Below are 17329 nucleotides of genomic sequence, written 5' to 3' on the forward strand. Positions count from 1 at the left end.
ACTGGTTCCCCAGAGAGGAGGATTTGATGCATCATTTATGAGATGAAGCACTGTATTTCCTTAACTGAATTTAGATGAAACTGTAAAGCACCTAGGAAAGCAGTTTCTCAGATGGACAGAGACAAAATGTCTTGTCTGAAATACTGCGGGCAGTTAATACACTAGTCCTAGCTTTGTTTGAAACTCGCAGTCAGGTTCCCGGACTTGCAGTGAATGCTTTTCTGACCACAGGATCCTGATTGTAACACTTGGCGAGAAAAGGTCATATATGATGTTAGGTATGTTTAGAAAGGTGGCTGCATGGTATCAAGGGCCCCCTGTGCCAGGTTTACTAGATACAGAAACTACTCCCCCCAACCCCCCCCCTTTTTTTTTTCAAACTACCTCTTGCAGTAAAATATCCATAGAGTAACACCGTAAGTCCTCAGTGCATAGAGCAAAATGAACTCAGAACCCGGAGCCAGACCAGCCGGCCTCCTAACCTGGCTCCCAGAGTGAGCACCTGCGGGCTGGGCTTCAGCCGCACTCACCTGCCGCGGCCTAAGACCTGGGAGAACGCGGTGGCCTTCTGCAGGACTCCCCGAGAGTGGAGGGAGGGTGCCCTTCTTCTCCCGCATCCCGCCCCGCCCTCCACGGGGCCTGGAATCCAGGTCGCAGAGCAGGTGCTCCTCGGCCGCCCCGGGAACCCGGCCGCGTGCGGCGGTTCCCAGGCGGGCGCGCCGGCGGCTTACCCCGGCGCACTTTAACTCTTTCTCCGGGGAAGTCCCTTATCTTGAATAAATTAATAGTGTTTCCGGAGGCCCAGAAATATATTCAGAGCCAGGGACACTTCCAGTGAGTCAGGATGGCCGAGCGGTCTAAGGCGCTGCGTTCAGGTCGCAGTCTCCCCTGGAGGCGTGGGTTCGAATCCCACTCCTGACAAAGTCGTTTTTAGCAATTGAATGTATCCTGCCTCCTTTTCCTATATTCTCCATCGTGTGGAATGATCAATATTTCAAAATTTCTTATCAACGCTCTAAAATTAAGCACTCTATCTAGAAGACATAAGCTCTAGTAGTTTTACCTTCATTTCCTATCTTTCTCACATTCAAGGAATGAAAGGCATGTCAACTCCTAAATCACAAACACTGATGATGTTCCCCAGGACCCCTCTTTTGTTCTGTTTACTTATAGATTTCTTTCTAATATTCACCTTCAAGCTTATTTCTCATCCCTCACCCCCGTAAGAAATTACTGGAGAGAGGTCATCTTTTCCTTTCTAAATGTTTTTTTGTAGAACATTTCTTTTTGGTTTCAGTGCTTCCCTCTTTAATTTACATAAATGACGCTGCCTCCTATATCATTCTATTTTTACCATATTCCGTCCTACCATGGCTTTCAGGTTTATTTATGCTGCTGTATGTACATCTAGGCCTGGAAAAAAAAGACCAATTTCTTTCAATTGTCACAAGTGTGTGTTTGCCTACTCACCCAGGGATGACTCCCAGTTTGGGTCCCATGCCTCCCCACCACAGAAAAGGTGCTCTCAATGAACATCCTCCCATCTATTCCATTATGAAGCTTTCCCTGTCACAAGAGCATGAGAGTCTGACGGTTTGCAAACTTTGAGCTTCAGAAAAGGATTCAGGACCCAGGGAATGTGATTTAGAAACACAGAAATTCATGTGTAGTGACATCTTCAGAAATATTCCCCAAATTCAAGGTTCCTGATGTCCAGCCTGCTTATCTTAAGCATCAATAGCTAATTACAAATATTAGCATACGGTGTTTCTGTTTTGAACTCAAAACTTGGACAGTGAATATTATTATTCTTACACAATTTATTGCAAAGCCCCAAATAATAAAAAATCTCAGGTAACTGGAATTTTCTCCCCACTGTTCCTTTTTAAAAAAGAAATCTAATCAAATACTCACTTAGAAAGACAGCAAATGGGGCAAATCTGTTTTGTGATCATTGACATTCAGAATCATTCTGCCCTCTCCCAAACTCCTTAAAATTCACAGGAACATTCATACATATAGTGAAAGAAAAATGAATTGGTATTTCTTAGAAAGATGGTCATCAATAAGGTTAGTAAAGAACAACCAAAGTAGGTTTCTCCTTATTGTCCAGGTGGCCATATATTCAGTCCATTTCTGCCCGTTTTGAGTCCCCACTTGGGTCTCAGCAGCACATGACAAAGGAGGGAACAGCAAATAGGTGCAAAGAGGAGAAGCATTCGGAGATACTTGGGGGGCCAACAGGTTGACTTAATGCTATTCTGGTTACATGAGCTCACCCCTGACTCTGCCACTTATGAACTCTATGACTTTCCAGGCAAGTGACTTTGTATCCCTCTGCCTTGGTGCCCTCCTCTTTAAAATATGGGAAATAATTGAACAATCCTTTGTAAGTGTGCTGTGAGAATCGCATAACTTAGTATGTATTAAGTACTTGGCAAATAATAAATGCCTGGTAAATAACCAACACCGGATAAACGATATTTTTTTGTTCCAATAGAGCACCTGCTGTTTGCTGGGGCCTATGTTGAACTCTGAAGATCCAGAGATATAGCCCTTGCCCCAAGAAGTAGACAGGGTGGCAACAAAGATAAAAAGCAAGTAGATGAGTATTGCTATCCGGGGTGAAATGGGAATTCCAGCTCCACCTCCTCACAGAAATTTCAGCAGTCCAGCTGTAGACTCTACTTACTCACAACTGGTAAATTCCAAATGCCACCCTTTCTGCTTTGGTAACACATGGTCTTTTTGAAAAACACAAACATAAACACAAACAAAACCAAAAAGCAAAAACAAAACAAAACAAATGAACATGAAGCACTTGATAACTGTCAATTATCAGGTCATGTCCATCTGTGATCTTCATGAGGCCACAAATGATGAGGATGCCCAAAGGCCTTTGGTCATCTCCAGACACGGAAGAGTTTCAGGTGCAGACATACCTCCCTGCCCTCATTGCTTCCACTTACCTGCACTGGGCATCCCCTTTCACACCTCTGGTCACACAGTTTCCCTTTTGCCCTGAGCACTTTTTCCACTCCTTCTCCTCAATCCACTCTCATGTCTGCAAGAAGTCTCCTACATTTCCTTCATGCTCAGTCTGGATGTCACTTCTTTCATGAAGTCTTCCCCCACTTCCTTCTATCTCCGCCAGTCTGGGTTAAATAGCAAACCATGTCCCACAGTGTCCCCACTCCCAGTATTATTCCATGCTACCATCCTGGAACTGCCATTAAATTGTTTGCCACACCGTCCCCTAGTCTTTTTAGAACAGAATTCAGGACCCATGTGTGATTAGTATGGTGCTTGCCTTATAGTTGGCTCTGGACAAATAGTCACCGCTTGAATAAACAAGCATTTGATTAAGTCATTTCCACCGGTACGTATAAATCACTTTCATGATTGAAAATATGGAGAGTTAGAAAGGCTTTTAAGCTTTTGGGAGAGATGGTTAGATTCATCACCTGGAACATTCTATACATTTTAGTAGCCAGTACTATTACCTCATGCAATCAATTGAGGGCCTCTTGGCTGGAAGCATCCCAGTAAAGGTGTTCCTGGACCCTATGGAGCAGGGGGGTGAAGATTAAGTCAAATTCAGTAACGGGATTAAGTAGTGGTTTAGTATTGACTTCTATACGGTGACTCAGCTGTCCTCTGCATTTGATAGAATTCTGTACTCTAGGCCTGGAAAAAGACATAAGGTAGAAATTCTTTCTCCCTAAAGAAATGTAAGTTCATCTTTACATTTCCTCTATGCAAACAGAGAGGCCACCCTCAGACCCATATAAAACAGTAGAGTTAAATTCCAAACTCTGCAGAGTAATCTATCCCAAATATTACACTTTGATCACTCATCCTCTTTATTGAGGGTGGGAAAATCACAAAAGGCCCCGCTGGGATTCGAACCCAGGATCTCCTGTTTACTAGACAGGCGCTTTAACCAGCTAAGCCACGGAGCCAACACGCTCACCGGCTCCTAAATCGACTGTGAAAGGGAATGATCTTTGCTTTTGTTGTGTGCATCTCTGGATTTTCTCACTATAGAGGCTCAGGAGCAACACAAATGCTTCACCCCCACGACGACCCCAGACCCTAACGACGAGTCAATCCCGCTTCACCACCACGAAGACCTAAGAAACCGCGCGACTACAGGAAAACTTGAGTCCCTTCCCGCGGGAGCCCGAGGCGTCCTGTCCCAGAAACTGCGAGCAGGGCAGTTCTCCTGCCTCCGCGGGGAGTGGGAGTGGGACCTGAGGCCCAAGGGAGGGAACACACCACACTGACACCAGAATACTCCCAGCACCCAGAACTGGTCCCCGAAGGGAGCGAGCTCTCAGTCCTATGTTTCAGTCTTTAATTAAAAATTCAGTCATTCCTTAACCCCATTTCTTTCCAGAAAATTAGCTTCCACCTGCCTGCTTCTTGCTTATAATGTTAGCTAGTGGAATTCCAGAATCACACCTTAAAAATACAAGACTTCATAATTAGACCTAGTCTTAGAGAGAAAGGAGAGAGCAGTCCCTTCTCCTCTGCAACTACAGAGGGAGAGAAGCTTTCTTGTCCCAAAACTTGTGCAAAGGATCTGTTTGGTAAGATGTCAAATTGAGACATTCATAAGAATTTCTAGATTGTCATGAGGTCTCATGTGAGTATTTGTAAGTGTTCCCAATTTATTCTATTCTCTGTAAAATAAATCTGTCCTTGGGAATAAAATTTGAACAGTAAGCACCAGTGAAACTCCCAATTGTTGCCGTAAACTGCGAAAGTAACTTCCCCTATGAGATGATGATTGGTTGTGTTGCTTGAAATCTATTGTCATGGTGATAATGTTGAAATCAATATTTTAGTTTTTCTAAACTCTATCAATATTTGAAGGAGTTCTCTGTCACACTATAAGAGGCCTTTACCTCCACCTACATATATGATGGGAGGTGGGGGAGTGAGGTGTAAAAGCCCATGACTCTACTAGATTTCTCATTTCAGTAAAACATAGAAAGTCTATACAATTAGTTTGAGACTCTAAGGAATAATCACCTATTTTCCTTAATATGATAAGAGTAGCCATTATATTATTAGTGCACTTGGAGCTAATATAGTCATAAGCAGCACAGTCACACCTCATATGGCTTTGATCAAACTGTGGCAGTCAGAAAGACAGCAGAGCCAATAGTATTTTGTTTGGCTTTTCCCTTTGGTTAGCAGCTGTCTACATTTGCACTGAAATTCTGGGAAGGCAGTTGTTTAACAAGCTAGAGGGAAAAAATTGAGACTTAGAGCAATTGTTTCCAGAAATCTGGGTGTGAATTCTCTCTTCTACTCAATTCCAAGTGTGACCAGCAAAGACCATGGAAGGCCTCTTACATTAGCTCTGTCCCACAAATCTGAAATTGGAGAAGGTGGGGATCTCTGTGTCGCAGCCTGCTGACATTAATGTAAACAAGCGTGGGAGGGGCAGACAGTGCCATTTTCCATATGTTTGAGAAGGAAACCAGAAGAACAAGTATACTGGGACACAGAAAAGGAGAGGAGTCTACCACCGTGACAGTTAGCTTGGTGTATTAACTCAACTAGGCTATGCTATCCAGTTATTCAACTGAACAGTAATCTACATGTTACTGTGAAGATATTTTGTAAATATGGTTAAATCTACAATTACTTGACCCTAAGTATCCACAGTAATATGGATAAGCTAGCCAGTTGAACCAATTATTATTTATAACCCATTAATATTTCCAACCAGTTGAAAGGCTTTAAAAGCAAAATGGAGGTTTTCCTGAGGAAGAAGAAATTTGGTTTCAAGACTGTAGTCTCAGCTTCTGCCTGAGATTTTATTAAAGTACAGGCCTGCCCTGCAGATTTCATACATGCCAGTCCTAGAAACATTCATTCATTCATTCATTCACTCATTTATATTCTTCTACTGGTTCTATTTTTTCTGGACTCTGTTTCTCTGACTGATACAACCACTAAAGAAAAGACTGGAAACTAGAAACTGGAACTCTCAGAAAAGAAGGCGCAGTATAAAGATCTCCAAAAACAAAGTGAAAGCCTGCCCCAGCTCATGTCCATTTGTGAACATGGCTAAGAAATTTGAAGCAGCAGGAGAAGCTTTCAAAACCTGCAAAACAAAGAGAGGTCTTTGTTGGTGAGCGGATGAGCAGAGCAAATGTGGACAGGGCCTCCAGCTATCTGAGTGGAAGCCCATTTTAGAGGTGCAGGATGGGACCCGTGGCTCCAGGGACACCGTGGGATCTGGCCTGCCTATCCTGAGTATGTGATGAGGATAAAACAGAACCAAGAAGTACCCCAGTTTGCTTTATTTCTGAAAACGCAGGCAAATTGTTCATGTTTCCAAACTTCTCTTTAGAAGTCTTTTGCTTCCTTTAGGGACCGGATAGTCTGTGAACTTGGATGGGAAAATACATTTTTATTTTGACTAACTTGCTACTGAAATTTTGGGGTTTCTTCCATTATGAATGCAGGCAACAAATCACACTTGTATTTCAGTCCTTTTTACTTTATCGCTTTTGGAAATCACGAATATTTCATATAAAAGAACAGTTGTTACAAATTTCTTTAAATACCATTTATGCTCACAAGTGCTTTGAAATCACAGTACTTATTAGACCTCCTGCTGTATATTGTCATTCAGTGCATTAATAAAGGAGCACAAATATTACCATATATTCCATTTTAATACTTTGACAACATATTTCAATATAATTGATTTCCCTTTGAAATCTTACGTTATTTTTTTCTTTATATTTAAAATTATTATTCTGTGAAGCAATCAATAACCACCAAAGTGCCCTAGGGGTACAAGGACAAAACCCCCGTCAGAAGTCCCCTGTTCTACCATGGGCGTGTGTGTGTGTGTGTGTGTGTGTGTGGAATTCCCAACGAGGTGTACTTTGACTTATGCAGAAAAGAGTAGCAAGATGCATATTCTTCTTAAGGGCTGCTGCAATCTTACGAGCTGAAAGCAAGTATTTTCTAAACTCAGCGCCTATGTTCTCCACGTCAGGCAGTTTTACTCTCTCTGTCAACAGCCCTCAACTTTACAACGCTCAACCCAGGCATGGAGAGAACGCTGACTCCTCAGGAATACAGAGGCTGAACCGCACACGTAAGAGAATAGAGATGCTTATTTGAGAAGGCAACCCGTGAGCGTTCCCGTGTGTCCGGGCTGATGATGCTCCATTGACAGGTGTCAGATGCTGTGCGGTGGGGCCCAGCGGTGGAAGCACAGGCAGAGCAGGTGCTTAGCACCGAGTCTTGCTTAGTAAATACTGAGATGGAAATTTTTTAACGACTCGAGGAGAGACAAGAAAGCATGTCCGATCACGCCATCCCCCAACGACTTCCAGTTTCCTACAGGTCCCACGCAGAGCCCTCGCGGGGGTCGCCTGCGCGCACCGGTCCCTCCTGGCTTCCGCCCTGACCTCCAGCGTTCCAATGGCTCCTTCCCCCGGTGGCCGCGTTTCTCTATCGTTGATCCCCGACTCCGCTGGGCTTTCCTGGACTTCCCGGTTTATTTTCCTCCAAGTGCTTATCATAATTATTCTACTTATTTAGTGATTCACGGTTGTAATCTCCTCGATGGGCAGGGATCACACCTGTTTTCTTCTAGGCTCCGCTTCCAGAGCCTTGAACGGTGGGTGACACAGGCTGCGGCGCGAACGCGTGGATGAAGAGGGAATGCGGGCGGCGAGCAGGTGGCTGCCCCGGAGCATCCTCGCGGCGGCCGGAGCGCGACCAGAGCGCGGACGCCTGGCGTCGGGCCCCGCCGGAACCCGAGTCCTCACGAAGACCTGCAGGCGCCCCCTTCCCGCATGCGGGGCCAGTGGCGCAATGGATAACGCGTCTGACTACGGATCAGAAGATTCCAGGTTCGACTCCTGGCTGGCTCGGTGGGCGCGCTTCCGTTTTACTCTTCCCTCCACGCCTCGGCGGCGAGGGACGCAGGGTTCCAGACCTCGCGCAGAGGGAGTCTCCTGCAAGTTCTCCGCGGCGAGAAAGCCCCCGCTTTTACCACCGCGGGGATCACCACGCCACTGCAGAGCGGATGCCGCGGCTCGGCCGCTGAGTGCGCGCCGTCCCGGGGCGTGCCCGTTCCGGTCGAAACGCGTGAAGATCGTAGTCTCTCTAGTTTTCCTCCGTCTGGCCATTTTGAGCGTGAATTGTTAAGGCTCTGGCCTCAGGCATGTACTCTGGAAGGACTCCATGTGCGCGTCTTACCGCCTTGTCAGGTGCGAGCGCTCAACGTGCAAGCACCGACGCACCCGCGAACGAAGCTCGGCTGCAGGGATTGGGGAAGGGGGGAGCGGAGCGGAGCGGAGCAGAGCGAGCGCGGGGCGTGTTCCGCAGGGACAACTACCTTCGAGCGAGGCAGCCTCGCGGCTGGTTTCCGTAGTGTAGTGGTTATCACGTTCGCCTCACACGCGAAAGGTCCCCGGTTCGAAACCGGGCGGAAACAGGTGCGCTCCGTTTTGCGACTCATTCTTCAAACTTTTGTTTTATGTGATTTTTAAAAATACCACGCCTTCAGAAATATGCTCCCCAGCCTTTGGGGGTCCTGTCGCCGGGCCATAGTGCTGAGGCGGCGCCGCCCCAGGCGGGTCGGGGGCTCGCGGCCCGGGCGGCGGCCTGACGTCTCGCGAGGGGAGAGACGGCTCTCCCCTGCCCCGACGCGAGGTAGCTGCTGCCCGCAGTCCCGGAAGCGGTTCCTCGCCGCCGGTCACCTTCCTGTCCCCGGCAGGGCCCGCCGCGCGCGTCTCTCCTCCGCCCCACGGCCCGTGCCCGCCCTGCCCCAGCCGAGGGCACCCGCGCGGCCCGGGCCGCAGCCGGGCGCCCTCGCCTCCCGGACGGTCGCGGACTCGGGTAAGCGGCGGAGGCCTCGGGGCGCGCCTGGGTGCGTGGGGAGGTCCCCCAAGTCTCGGGTGCGGGGGCCTCCGCAGTCGAGCCGGGTCGCCGTGAGGGCCCGCCTGGCCCGCCTCTCCGGAGTAACGGCACCGCTGCTGGCCCGGGGGGGCGGGGCGCCGGCACTGGGTCCCCGAGCCCACAGCCCCGCGGGGACGCCGGGGCACGACCGGGGGGGGGGGGGCGACCGGGGCACGACCGGTGCTGGGTTCCTGAGCTTACAGCCCCGCGGGGACGCCGGGGCACGACCGGGGGCGGGGGAGCCCTTGCAAGGACGTGAGCTGCAGGGCCGCGGCGGGCCCGTACTCTCCCCGCCTTCTCCCTGGCCGCGCCTCGGGCTACCTTCACCGTGGCCTTCTGCTTTCCTCGCCAAAAGAAAGAAAACGATCCCAAAGTTAAGAAACGGACCAGCTGGATTCCGCGTATTGCCCTGAAGCTTGAGAAAAGCACCTGGTAGCCCCCGTTTAAAATCAGGTCTTGAGCCCCAGTGTTTGGCCTCTACCTCTGTTTTGCCATACATGGCCTGCTTCCGTGTTAATGGGATCCGTCAAAGGCTTTTCTGGTGCAGAAGTCTTAACATTCCACCGGACAGCTTCAGGTATATCCTCGGGATTTCCCTCCTAGATGAATTATTACTACAATTAATACTTGTATTATTTTTATTACCGCTGCTACTACTACTGCTATTTTTAGGGGTTAGCCAAGCCTGGTCTCTCAGATCCCATTGCTCTAGGTTCCCTGAAATGATTGCTATGAATGCGGTGTTTTTACGACCATAATATAAAAAAGAAAGGGCAATCTTTATCGAATGAGCTGTTTCTTTCTTTCACTCTTTTTTTCTTTCTCTTCTTCCTCCATTTTCATATCTATTCCAAAAACCCTTGCCTTTTTCTTTTTTTTTTTTTTTTGAAGTTTTTATTTATTTATTCATGTGAGACACAGAAAGAGAAAGAGGCAGAGACACAGGCAGAGAGAGAAGCGGGCTCCATGCAGGGAGCCCGATGTGGGACTCTGTACTGGGACGCCAGGATCTTGCCCTGGATGGAAGGCAGGCACTCAACTGCTGAGCCACCCAGGCATCCCAAAACCTTTGCTTTTGTCATCTTTTTAATTTCCTTGTTAGCAAGATAATAAGCTTTGGCATGTGCTCAATAGAAATGTACCCAAGACATTTTCATTTGAAATCTCTCCTCTATCACTCAGAGGTGCCCTGAAAGGAGGCACGGGTCTCAGGAACCTGGGAGATGCTGGCAGATTTGTCCTCTCCCATCCTTCTGGGATGCCAGTGGGCAGGAGTACCTTAGCTGGGAGACCATGTGTGCCCCAAGCCAACTAGTTGCAGACGGGGGACAGTTTCACTGGAAGCCTGTGGCTCTCTGCTTTTCTTCAAACCAGGTGTATTCTGGCAAGATGCAGAAGCAGCCCTACCCTTTGAGACACCCTGCCTGTTCTTACCTTCTCCTACTACCCTTCCCTCCCTGCCTCCCTCACTTAATGCCAAATGGAAGCTAAGGCTGCCCACCTTGGCTGATAATTCATTTGGAAGGTGGAGAACAAAAAGGCTCTAGGTAATGGCTGACGCCATGTGAGCTCTTGCTCCTGTGGCACACCACACCCTGCATGTACAATTTTTTATTTAATTGTGTTATGTCCTTTATTCTCTCTTTCCTAACCTTGGTGTTAGCAGTCTTCTTCCAGGTCTTCCCTCCGACCCCAAGGTGCAGAGAGAAGAAGGTGGCCTTCTGACTTTGGGGTGGGATTGAGACTAGAACCCAAGTTAGAACTATCTCCCTGAGATCCAGGTCAGTAACAGTCAAGGGAGCAGAAGAATGCTGCTTAAATGTGCCTTGTACATGGTTGCTGGAAATGGAGGGATGTGTGTGTATTGGATGAGGTAGGATTTGCTCCATGGATACTGGAGACAAGCTTACAGTGAAAGAGAAAAAAAAAAACAAAAACAAAAAAAACCAGGAAAAGGATTTTGAGAGCTATGCAAAACCTCAGAATGTACCTAATCCAAGATGTGTCGCAGGCCACTAAGGTCTTTACGCTCTATTCTCCTGTGTTGGTGGGTGCCAGGACTGCTGTAACAAAAGTGCTACTGACCACATATGACAAGCAATGGAAGTTTATTTTCTCATAGTCCTAAAGTCTGGAAGTCAGTCATCAAGATGGTGGCAGCTTTGGTCCTTTCTGAGGCCTTTCTCTCCTTAGCTTGCACATGGTCACCCCTCTGTGTTGTCTGTGTTCTAATCTACTATTATTAGGGCCCACCCGCATGACCTCATTTTTCCTTAACTACCTTTCTAAAGGCCCTATCTCCAAATACAGTCACAGTCTGAGGTCCTAGGGGTTAGGACTTCAACCAATGAATTTGGGTGGGGGCTGGGTGAGGGACAAATTCAGCTCACTTTTGGGGACTGAGATTGACGTTTTATATATATATTATTATTGCCACAGTTTGGAAAATTTCCACCAGTTAACCTCACAGAAAACTGTAGTACCCTGCATCTCCTCATTACTCATCATTTGCATATTTCTGTTTCAGATGAAATAGATTATTTGCTTCTTATTTGACTTTTAGGTCTTTGAAGCTACTTCTGCTGGTTAATTTAAACTTCATGGGTCTGTTTCTAATGAAAAATACAAGTCTTCATAGCTAACAAAAATATTTTTAAAAAAGGATGGGGCAGATGTTCCCTCTCCCTTGAGGCTGCTGAGGGAAAGATACCTTTCCACATTATAGAACAAGCAGTCTGGTTAAATGAAGAGTTGAACTGTGAGCTTTCTTAAGGATTTCAGTCTGATTCTTTACAACGTGAAAATGAATGATTCAACACTTTCATGAACTATTTTGTTTGTTCTGTTCTCTGTTAATATAATTCTGTCCTTGGATGTGTTATTTTAACAAAGGGGAATTGTTAAATTCCTAAAACTTTAAAAATTGTTGCCATGTCTTGGTAATTTCTTGCCCTGGTGATAGTATTGAAAGTCCTATCTCTGTATTCCCAAAGTTATAAAATTACTTATGTGATTTATCTGCCAGTTTATAATATTTATTTCTCTCACATGCATGATGGAATATTTGTAATCCTATGACTTCTATATTTTATTGCCTAACAAATTATCACTTCTTTTTTTTTAATTCTTAAAATAGTTTTTTTTTAATTAGTAGACTTTATTTTTTTAAGAGCAGTTTTAGCTTTTTGACAAATTGAGCAGGACGTAGGTTCTATTATTAGTTTCTCTTATTAATAACAGCTTGCGCTCGTGGGATACATCTGTTACAATTGATGGAAGTCCATTATTTATTTAGGCTTCACTGTATACAGTTGAGTTTTGTTAACTGCATAATGTCATCTATCTACAATTATAGCTCATACAGATTAGTCTCATTATCCTAAAAAATCCCTGGCCCTCCACCACCAATAATTTCTATGCAGTTAACACCACTGGGTGGTGAGAACCCTCCCTACCCATCTATCTTTGGCCTTCATGGAAATGAAATCACTTTATTCCACTGGCCCTTTTTCCTTATTTGTGTATCTGTCTCCTGATTTGCAAGGTCTCTGGAGAGTCAGCCTGTGGTCTCCTGATAAGCTTCCGCAAGGTGAGTTTCAAGGAACTAATCCATTTCATATACTCAAATACAGCATCTAGCTGGTGGCCTGTTTTCCTTGAATTTATCTTTATTGTTACCTGCTGTGTTTCGGCCTTTGACATGTGGTGATCACGGCCCCCCTGCTTGGGACGGACTGCAAGGGATCTAACATGAAGAAGACTGAGCCCACGAAACAGACTGTGAGCGTTCCCACACCAGGACATGGGCTAAGATACACAGTTTTGGAGTGAGATGGAAGGAGAATGGTATGAAGTGTCCATTCTGTAGGGAAGTGTGTCCTAGAAGAAAAGCTCACCCTTTGGTCTCCTCTCTCATCCTCTGGTAATGAAAAGGCCTCTAAAAATATATGCAGAATGTTTACAGTGACATTATCATTTTTTATTCACATTGGCACACTTTTGAGAGTGAATGGGGACATTATTAATAATCGCACCAGGGCAGTGGATGTAAACCAAGTTACCCTAATAGAAGACCAAATGATTTTCATGCCATAAAATATCTCGCAACGTTGGTTCCTTCCTCATAAGAACAGCTGTCTTTTCCTACCTTTTCCTTTCTGGGCACACCTTTACCATACCCAGAGTTGACCTATGTGATTTCTGGCATCCTTCTCAAGTACTTTCTTTATAAAGTATTTTCTTTTTTGTGTCAGAATTTGGATTAAAAAAAAAAAACTTTTGTTCTCTAAGAATCGCTTACACATTTCTTTAGTGATACATTTGGGAGAGAGAAAAAAAAAGAATAAATCAGGCATAAATTCACAAAATGTCTAGGGAAGCATGTCCTCAGGAGAGAGCAGGTTGAGTCTACTGGATCAGTTGAACTGCAGCGTGTATCTGTGGCAACAGGGACTTTTCGGCCCTCAGTAATTTCGATTATTTAGAGGCAAAGGAAGAGCACAGTAAGGGATTAGAAGGGTCCAGCTAATTTCACATTAGCTTTTCAGTGAATTGCTGTTCAGCATGAGCATGGAACTGTTTCTCCTCTCAGTTTCAATCTCAGTTCCCAAAGTTTCTTATAAGGTACCAAGGGAAATACTGACTGATTCAAGTCACTTTGCTTCTTCTTTTCTTCTTTATACTAATACACTTCTCCCTCTATTGCACAAGAAGGAAGGAAAAATGCAACATTTCCAGTAATTCTAGTCATGGTGAAAAACTGAGGAGAAAAATAGATAGTTTGATGTTTTAGCACCATTTGTAGGTGATCATTTTTGTTGGTCAAGGAACATAAAAATCAAAACCAAGTTTGCTCAAGGATCATGTTTGCCCTTTATGTATTTAGATACTGAGGTCCAGCAAAAACAAAACAACAAAACAATACTCTGGAGCAGTTTAGGGACAAGATAATTTTTTTTTCTTAAATTAAAACATGGTGGAATGGGACAGGGCATAGGTTACAGAATTCCCCAGGAAATGTTTTCAAGGGTGGGACAGAAGTGTGAGTAGCTAGTCCTAGCGTAAAGCTTTAAAAAAGTTCACACAGTGCTTGTGAATGCCAGCCATAGGCCTAGGCCCTAATTACCTAAACTCAAATCACTTTCCATTCTGTATATCCTTGAACCTGTGCTTTGGGCTATGTACTTTTTTAAAGTAATTTTTATTAATTCTTGAACAGATACATAAAATGGCTCTGTGTAGAATCCAGAGAATAGTACACCAGCCATGTCACTCCTCCTCCACCCCACCCTCAATTCAAGGGAGAGAATGCTACCCCCAGCCCTTTCTCTGGATCTTTTTACTCTCCAACCGCCATCCCTTTCTCAATTCCTTTTGCTGTGACTGTTTCGATTTTTATCTTTATCTCTTGTTTTTCTTTTTAGTTTTACTATATGCTTGTAGCCTAAACATGTCATTTACTCTTGTACTTGTAAATGGACCTATACTGTACATATTTTGCAACCTGTCATTTTTGCTCAACATTATGTTCTTGAGATTCATCTCTGTTTTTGCGTGTCACTGTAATCTACTCGTTTCTGCTGCTGAATAGCATTCCCTTGCATAGATGCTACTAAACATATTTACCTATTCTATCATTGAAGGCCGGTGGGTGGTATTGTGTTTTGAAATTACAGATTTGCCATAAACATTCTTGTAGGGATTTCTTTCCTGTGCACATTTCTAAGAATTCCTCTAGGAAATACCCAGAAGTGAAATTGCTTTTCAGTATGTTTTCAAATTTAATACACTAATTTGTATACACATAAACACACATCCAAGCAGTATTTGGTGTTTTCATTGTTACACATCTACTGAGCCCTTGATTTTGTCAAACAATTTAGTTTCCGCTAGTTTAATGGGTGTGAAATGTTAGTATGCATTTTAAGAGTACTTTTTTGTGTTTATTCACCATTCATGCTTCTTCTAAAAAGTACTTGTTAACGCTTCTGCTCACTGTTTAAAATTTTCCTTTTGTCCTTTTCTCATGGATCTGTAGAAATTCATTATATATTCTGGATTCAAATCCCTCGTCAGTCATATATGTTACAAATATCTTTGCCCAGCTTGCAACTTACCTTTTTTACTTTTTTATAGTATCTTTGATTTACACAAAGTATTCATTTTAACATAGTCAAATTTGAATCTTAATGTAGTTAAATTTGTCAGTCTTTCCCATCATGGTTTATACTTTTCTGTGTTTGTGAAAGAAATCTTTCTAGGAGCAGTGGGAAGGAGACAGAAACCACCCCTTCCCTGGACTGACAGAGCTACCTGCCGAGCGCTGCTGCCACCATGCCCAAGAGAAAGGCAAAAGGAGATGCTAAAGGTGACAAAGGGAAGGTGAAGGATGAGCCACAGAGGAGATCAGCACGGTTGTCTGCTAAACCGGCTCCTCCAAAACCAGAACCCAGGCCTAAAAAGACCCCTGCCAAGAAAGGAGAGAAGCTGCCCAGAAGGAGAAAGGGCAAAGCAGAGGGTGGCAAGGATGGCAACAACGCTGCAAAGAACTTAGATGCTTCTGCAGCCCAGTCACAGAAAGCAGAAGGTGGTGGGGATGCCAAGTGAAGGGTACTTTTTTGATAGCGCTGTCCTTCTAGTGACTATACTGTTTGAAATACTATTTTTCTTTAATCAAGTTTTATAAAAATGTAGAATTTTTTTTTTTTCAAATTTCTGTTGTTAGCCTACAAGACACATTGTTGTTGTCTTTTCTTTCATGCAAAGTGCAAATACCACTAACAGAATGTCTCAGAAGCTGGATTGAAATGGGGGAAGATGAGATCTTCTATCCTTGTGTTTGAAGATTATTCTTGGTTCCCAGGAGGGATTCTCTGACATTCACATAATTCAGCCACTTTGGCTTAGAAGCCTTACATCGTGGAGAAGCAAAACTTTGTCTTCTTTCCTGATGCCATCAGCATATACCTGACTTCCTGAAATAGTTTTGATGTGGCCTTGGGCCTCCTAAAATACTCAGGCTTTCTGGTGATGACATCAACATGGTGTTGCTCAAAAGAGCCAAGGTTCCTGCTCATAGTTTGCAGATCATCCCTTTTGTAATCTGAGAGTTTTAGCATCTTTCTAACATGCTGGAGTTGACCTGCAAAAAGATCTTACATATCTCTTGTGAAACATCCACCCCTACTGAGAACTCTGCCTTTTCAAAACAGCAACCGAAGACTGTTGACTTTCGGGGGAGGGGAGTTTGAAAGTTGTAAAATGTTGTGGATTATCAACTCTCTCCTGGAAGAAACTGGTTTTAAAAAATATCTTATTAAGCTGAATACAAATTAGCTTGGTGGTAGGGGATTTCCTACCCAAAGTTATAGAGCTATTCTTTACTGCATTGTAGACCTTTTATAGTCTTGCTTTTCGCATTTGGTTTTAGTCTGCTCTGAACTGATTTTTGTGAAAAGTATGAGATAGTTCAGTTGAATGTTTTTTTTTTTTTTCCATATGGATAAGTGGTGGTTGTCCCAGCACCACTCTATGAATGACTTAATTCTTTCCCACTGATCTATAACACCAGCTCTTTCATAAATGAAGTCTACACATGTGGGTGACTCACTGGCCAATTTGTCTAGCCTTGTGGCAGTACTATACAAGCCTGAGTACTACAACTTAAAAAAAGATCTTGCTATCTCAGGACAAATCCCACCTCCAAAAAAAAAAAAAAAAAAAAAAAAAAATCACCACCAAGTTTTTCTTCCTTGGGAATATCTTGGCTATTCTTAGCCATTTGCTCTCCTGTACAACTTTTAGAATTAGATGGACAAGTTCTAAAACAAAATTAAAATGTTGGAATTTTTATTGGATTTGTATTGAATTTGTAGACTAATTACAATGTTGAGTCTTCCAATCCATGAACATGATATAGTTCTCCATTTATTTAGCCTTTTTAAATGTCTTTCAATAAAGTTTTATAATTTTCTCCATAAATGTCTTTTATTAATATTTCCTAGGGACTTCAGATGTTTTTATGCTATTTTCATGGTATCTTTTTAATTACTGCAGTTTCTGTTTTTAGCTAAACTTGATGTTTAGATCCAGCAACCTTGCTAAACTCTCATTAATTCATGTAATATGTCTCTATTTTTTTGGGTTTTCTACATAGGCAAACCATACACAGACAATTTTGTTTCTACACAGTTTTATTCCCATTTTTACTCTTTCTAATGCTGAGCATTGTCCAACTGCTTAGTGCACAGGAGCAAACAAAGTTTTTTTTTTTACAAACAAAGTTTTTACTGTCACCAATCTGATATTATGGTTGGGTCAGGGTGGGAGGGAGAAGTAGAAAATACACAGATTTATGTGAGGAGGGGCCTTAAGTTAACAAGTAAAA

General features: G+C 44.0%; 1 protein-coding gene and 4 non-coding genes across 12 annotated transcripts; 4 read left to right on the forward strand and 1 right to left on the reverse strand.

Moving 5' to 3' along the window:
• Positions 1–838: 838 nt before the first annotated feature.
• On the forward strand, positions 839–921 carry TRNAL-CAG (transfer RNA leucine (anticodon CAG)). Its single transcript has one exon. It is a non-coding gene; the product is annotated as a tRNA-Leu (tRNA).
• A 2967-nt stretch (positions 922–3888) lies between these two features.
• Positions 3889–3962, reverse strand: TRNAT-AGU (transfer RNA threonine (anticodon AGU)). The gene has a single exon. It is a non-coding gene; the product is annotated as a tRNA-Thr (tRNA).
• A 3878-nt stretch (positions 3963–7840) lies between these two features.
• TRNAR-ACG (transfer RNA arginine (anticodon ACG)) lies at positions 7841–7913 on the forward strand. Its single transcript has one exon. It is a non-coding gene; the product is annotated as a tRNA-Arg (tRNA).
• Positions 7914–8406: 493 nt separating this feature from the next.
• TRNAV-CAC (transfer RNA valine (anticodon CAC)) lies at positions 8407–8479 on the forward strand. Its single transcript has one exon. It is a non-coding gene; the product is annotated as a tRNA-Val (tRNA).
• A 181-nt stretch (positions 8480–8660) lies between these two features.
• Positions 8661–16923, forward strand: HMGN4 (high mobility group nucleosomal binding domain 4). Of its 8 annotated transcripts, XR_007408347.1 has the most exons (4): positions 8661–8883; positions 9299–9520; positions 12488–12532; positions 15192–16923. XR_007408347.1 is itself a non-coding variant. In XM_049105922.1 (3 exons), the coding sequence occupies exon 3, from the start codon at positions 15277–15279 to the stop codon at positions 15547–15549; it is 273 nt and encodes a 90-aa protein (XP_048961879.1). In that variant the 5' UTR covers positions 8726–8883; positions 9299–9520; positions 15192–15276; the 3' UTR covers positions 15550–16923. The 8 variants fall into 8 exon arrangements, 6 of the variants coding, with proteins under 6 accessions (XP_048961879.1, XP_025326657.1, XP_025326652.1 ...); XR_007408348.1 differs by lacking the exons at positions 9299–9520; positions 12488–12532 and adding an exon at positions 12576–12789 and having other exon boundaries at positions 8672–8883; XM_049105922.1 differs by lacking the exon at positions 12488–12532 and having other exon boundaries at positions 8726–8883.
• The last annotated feature ends 406 nt before the right edge of the window (positions 16924–17329 follow it).

Source organism: Canis lupus, chromosome 35 (assembly GCF_003254725.2).
Source record: "Canis lupus dingo isolate Sandy chromosome 35, ASM325472v2, whole genome shotgun sequence".
Taxonomy (NCBI): domain Eukaryota; kingdom Metazoa; phylum Chordata; class Mammalia; order Carnivora; family Canidae; genus Canis; species Canis lupus.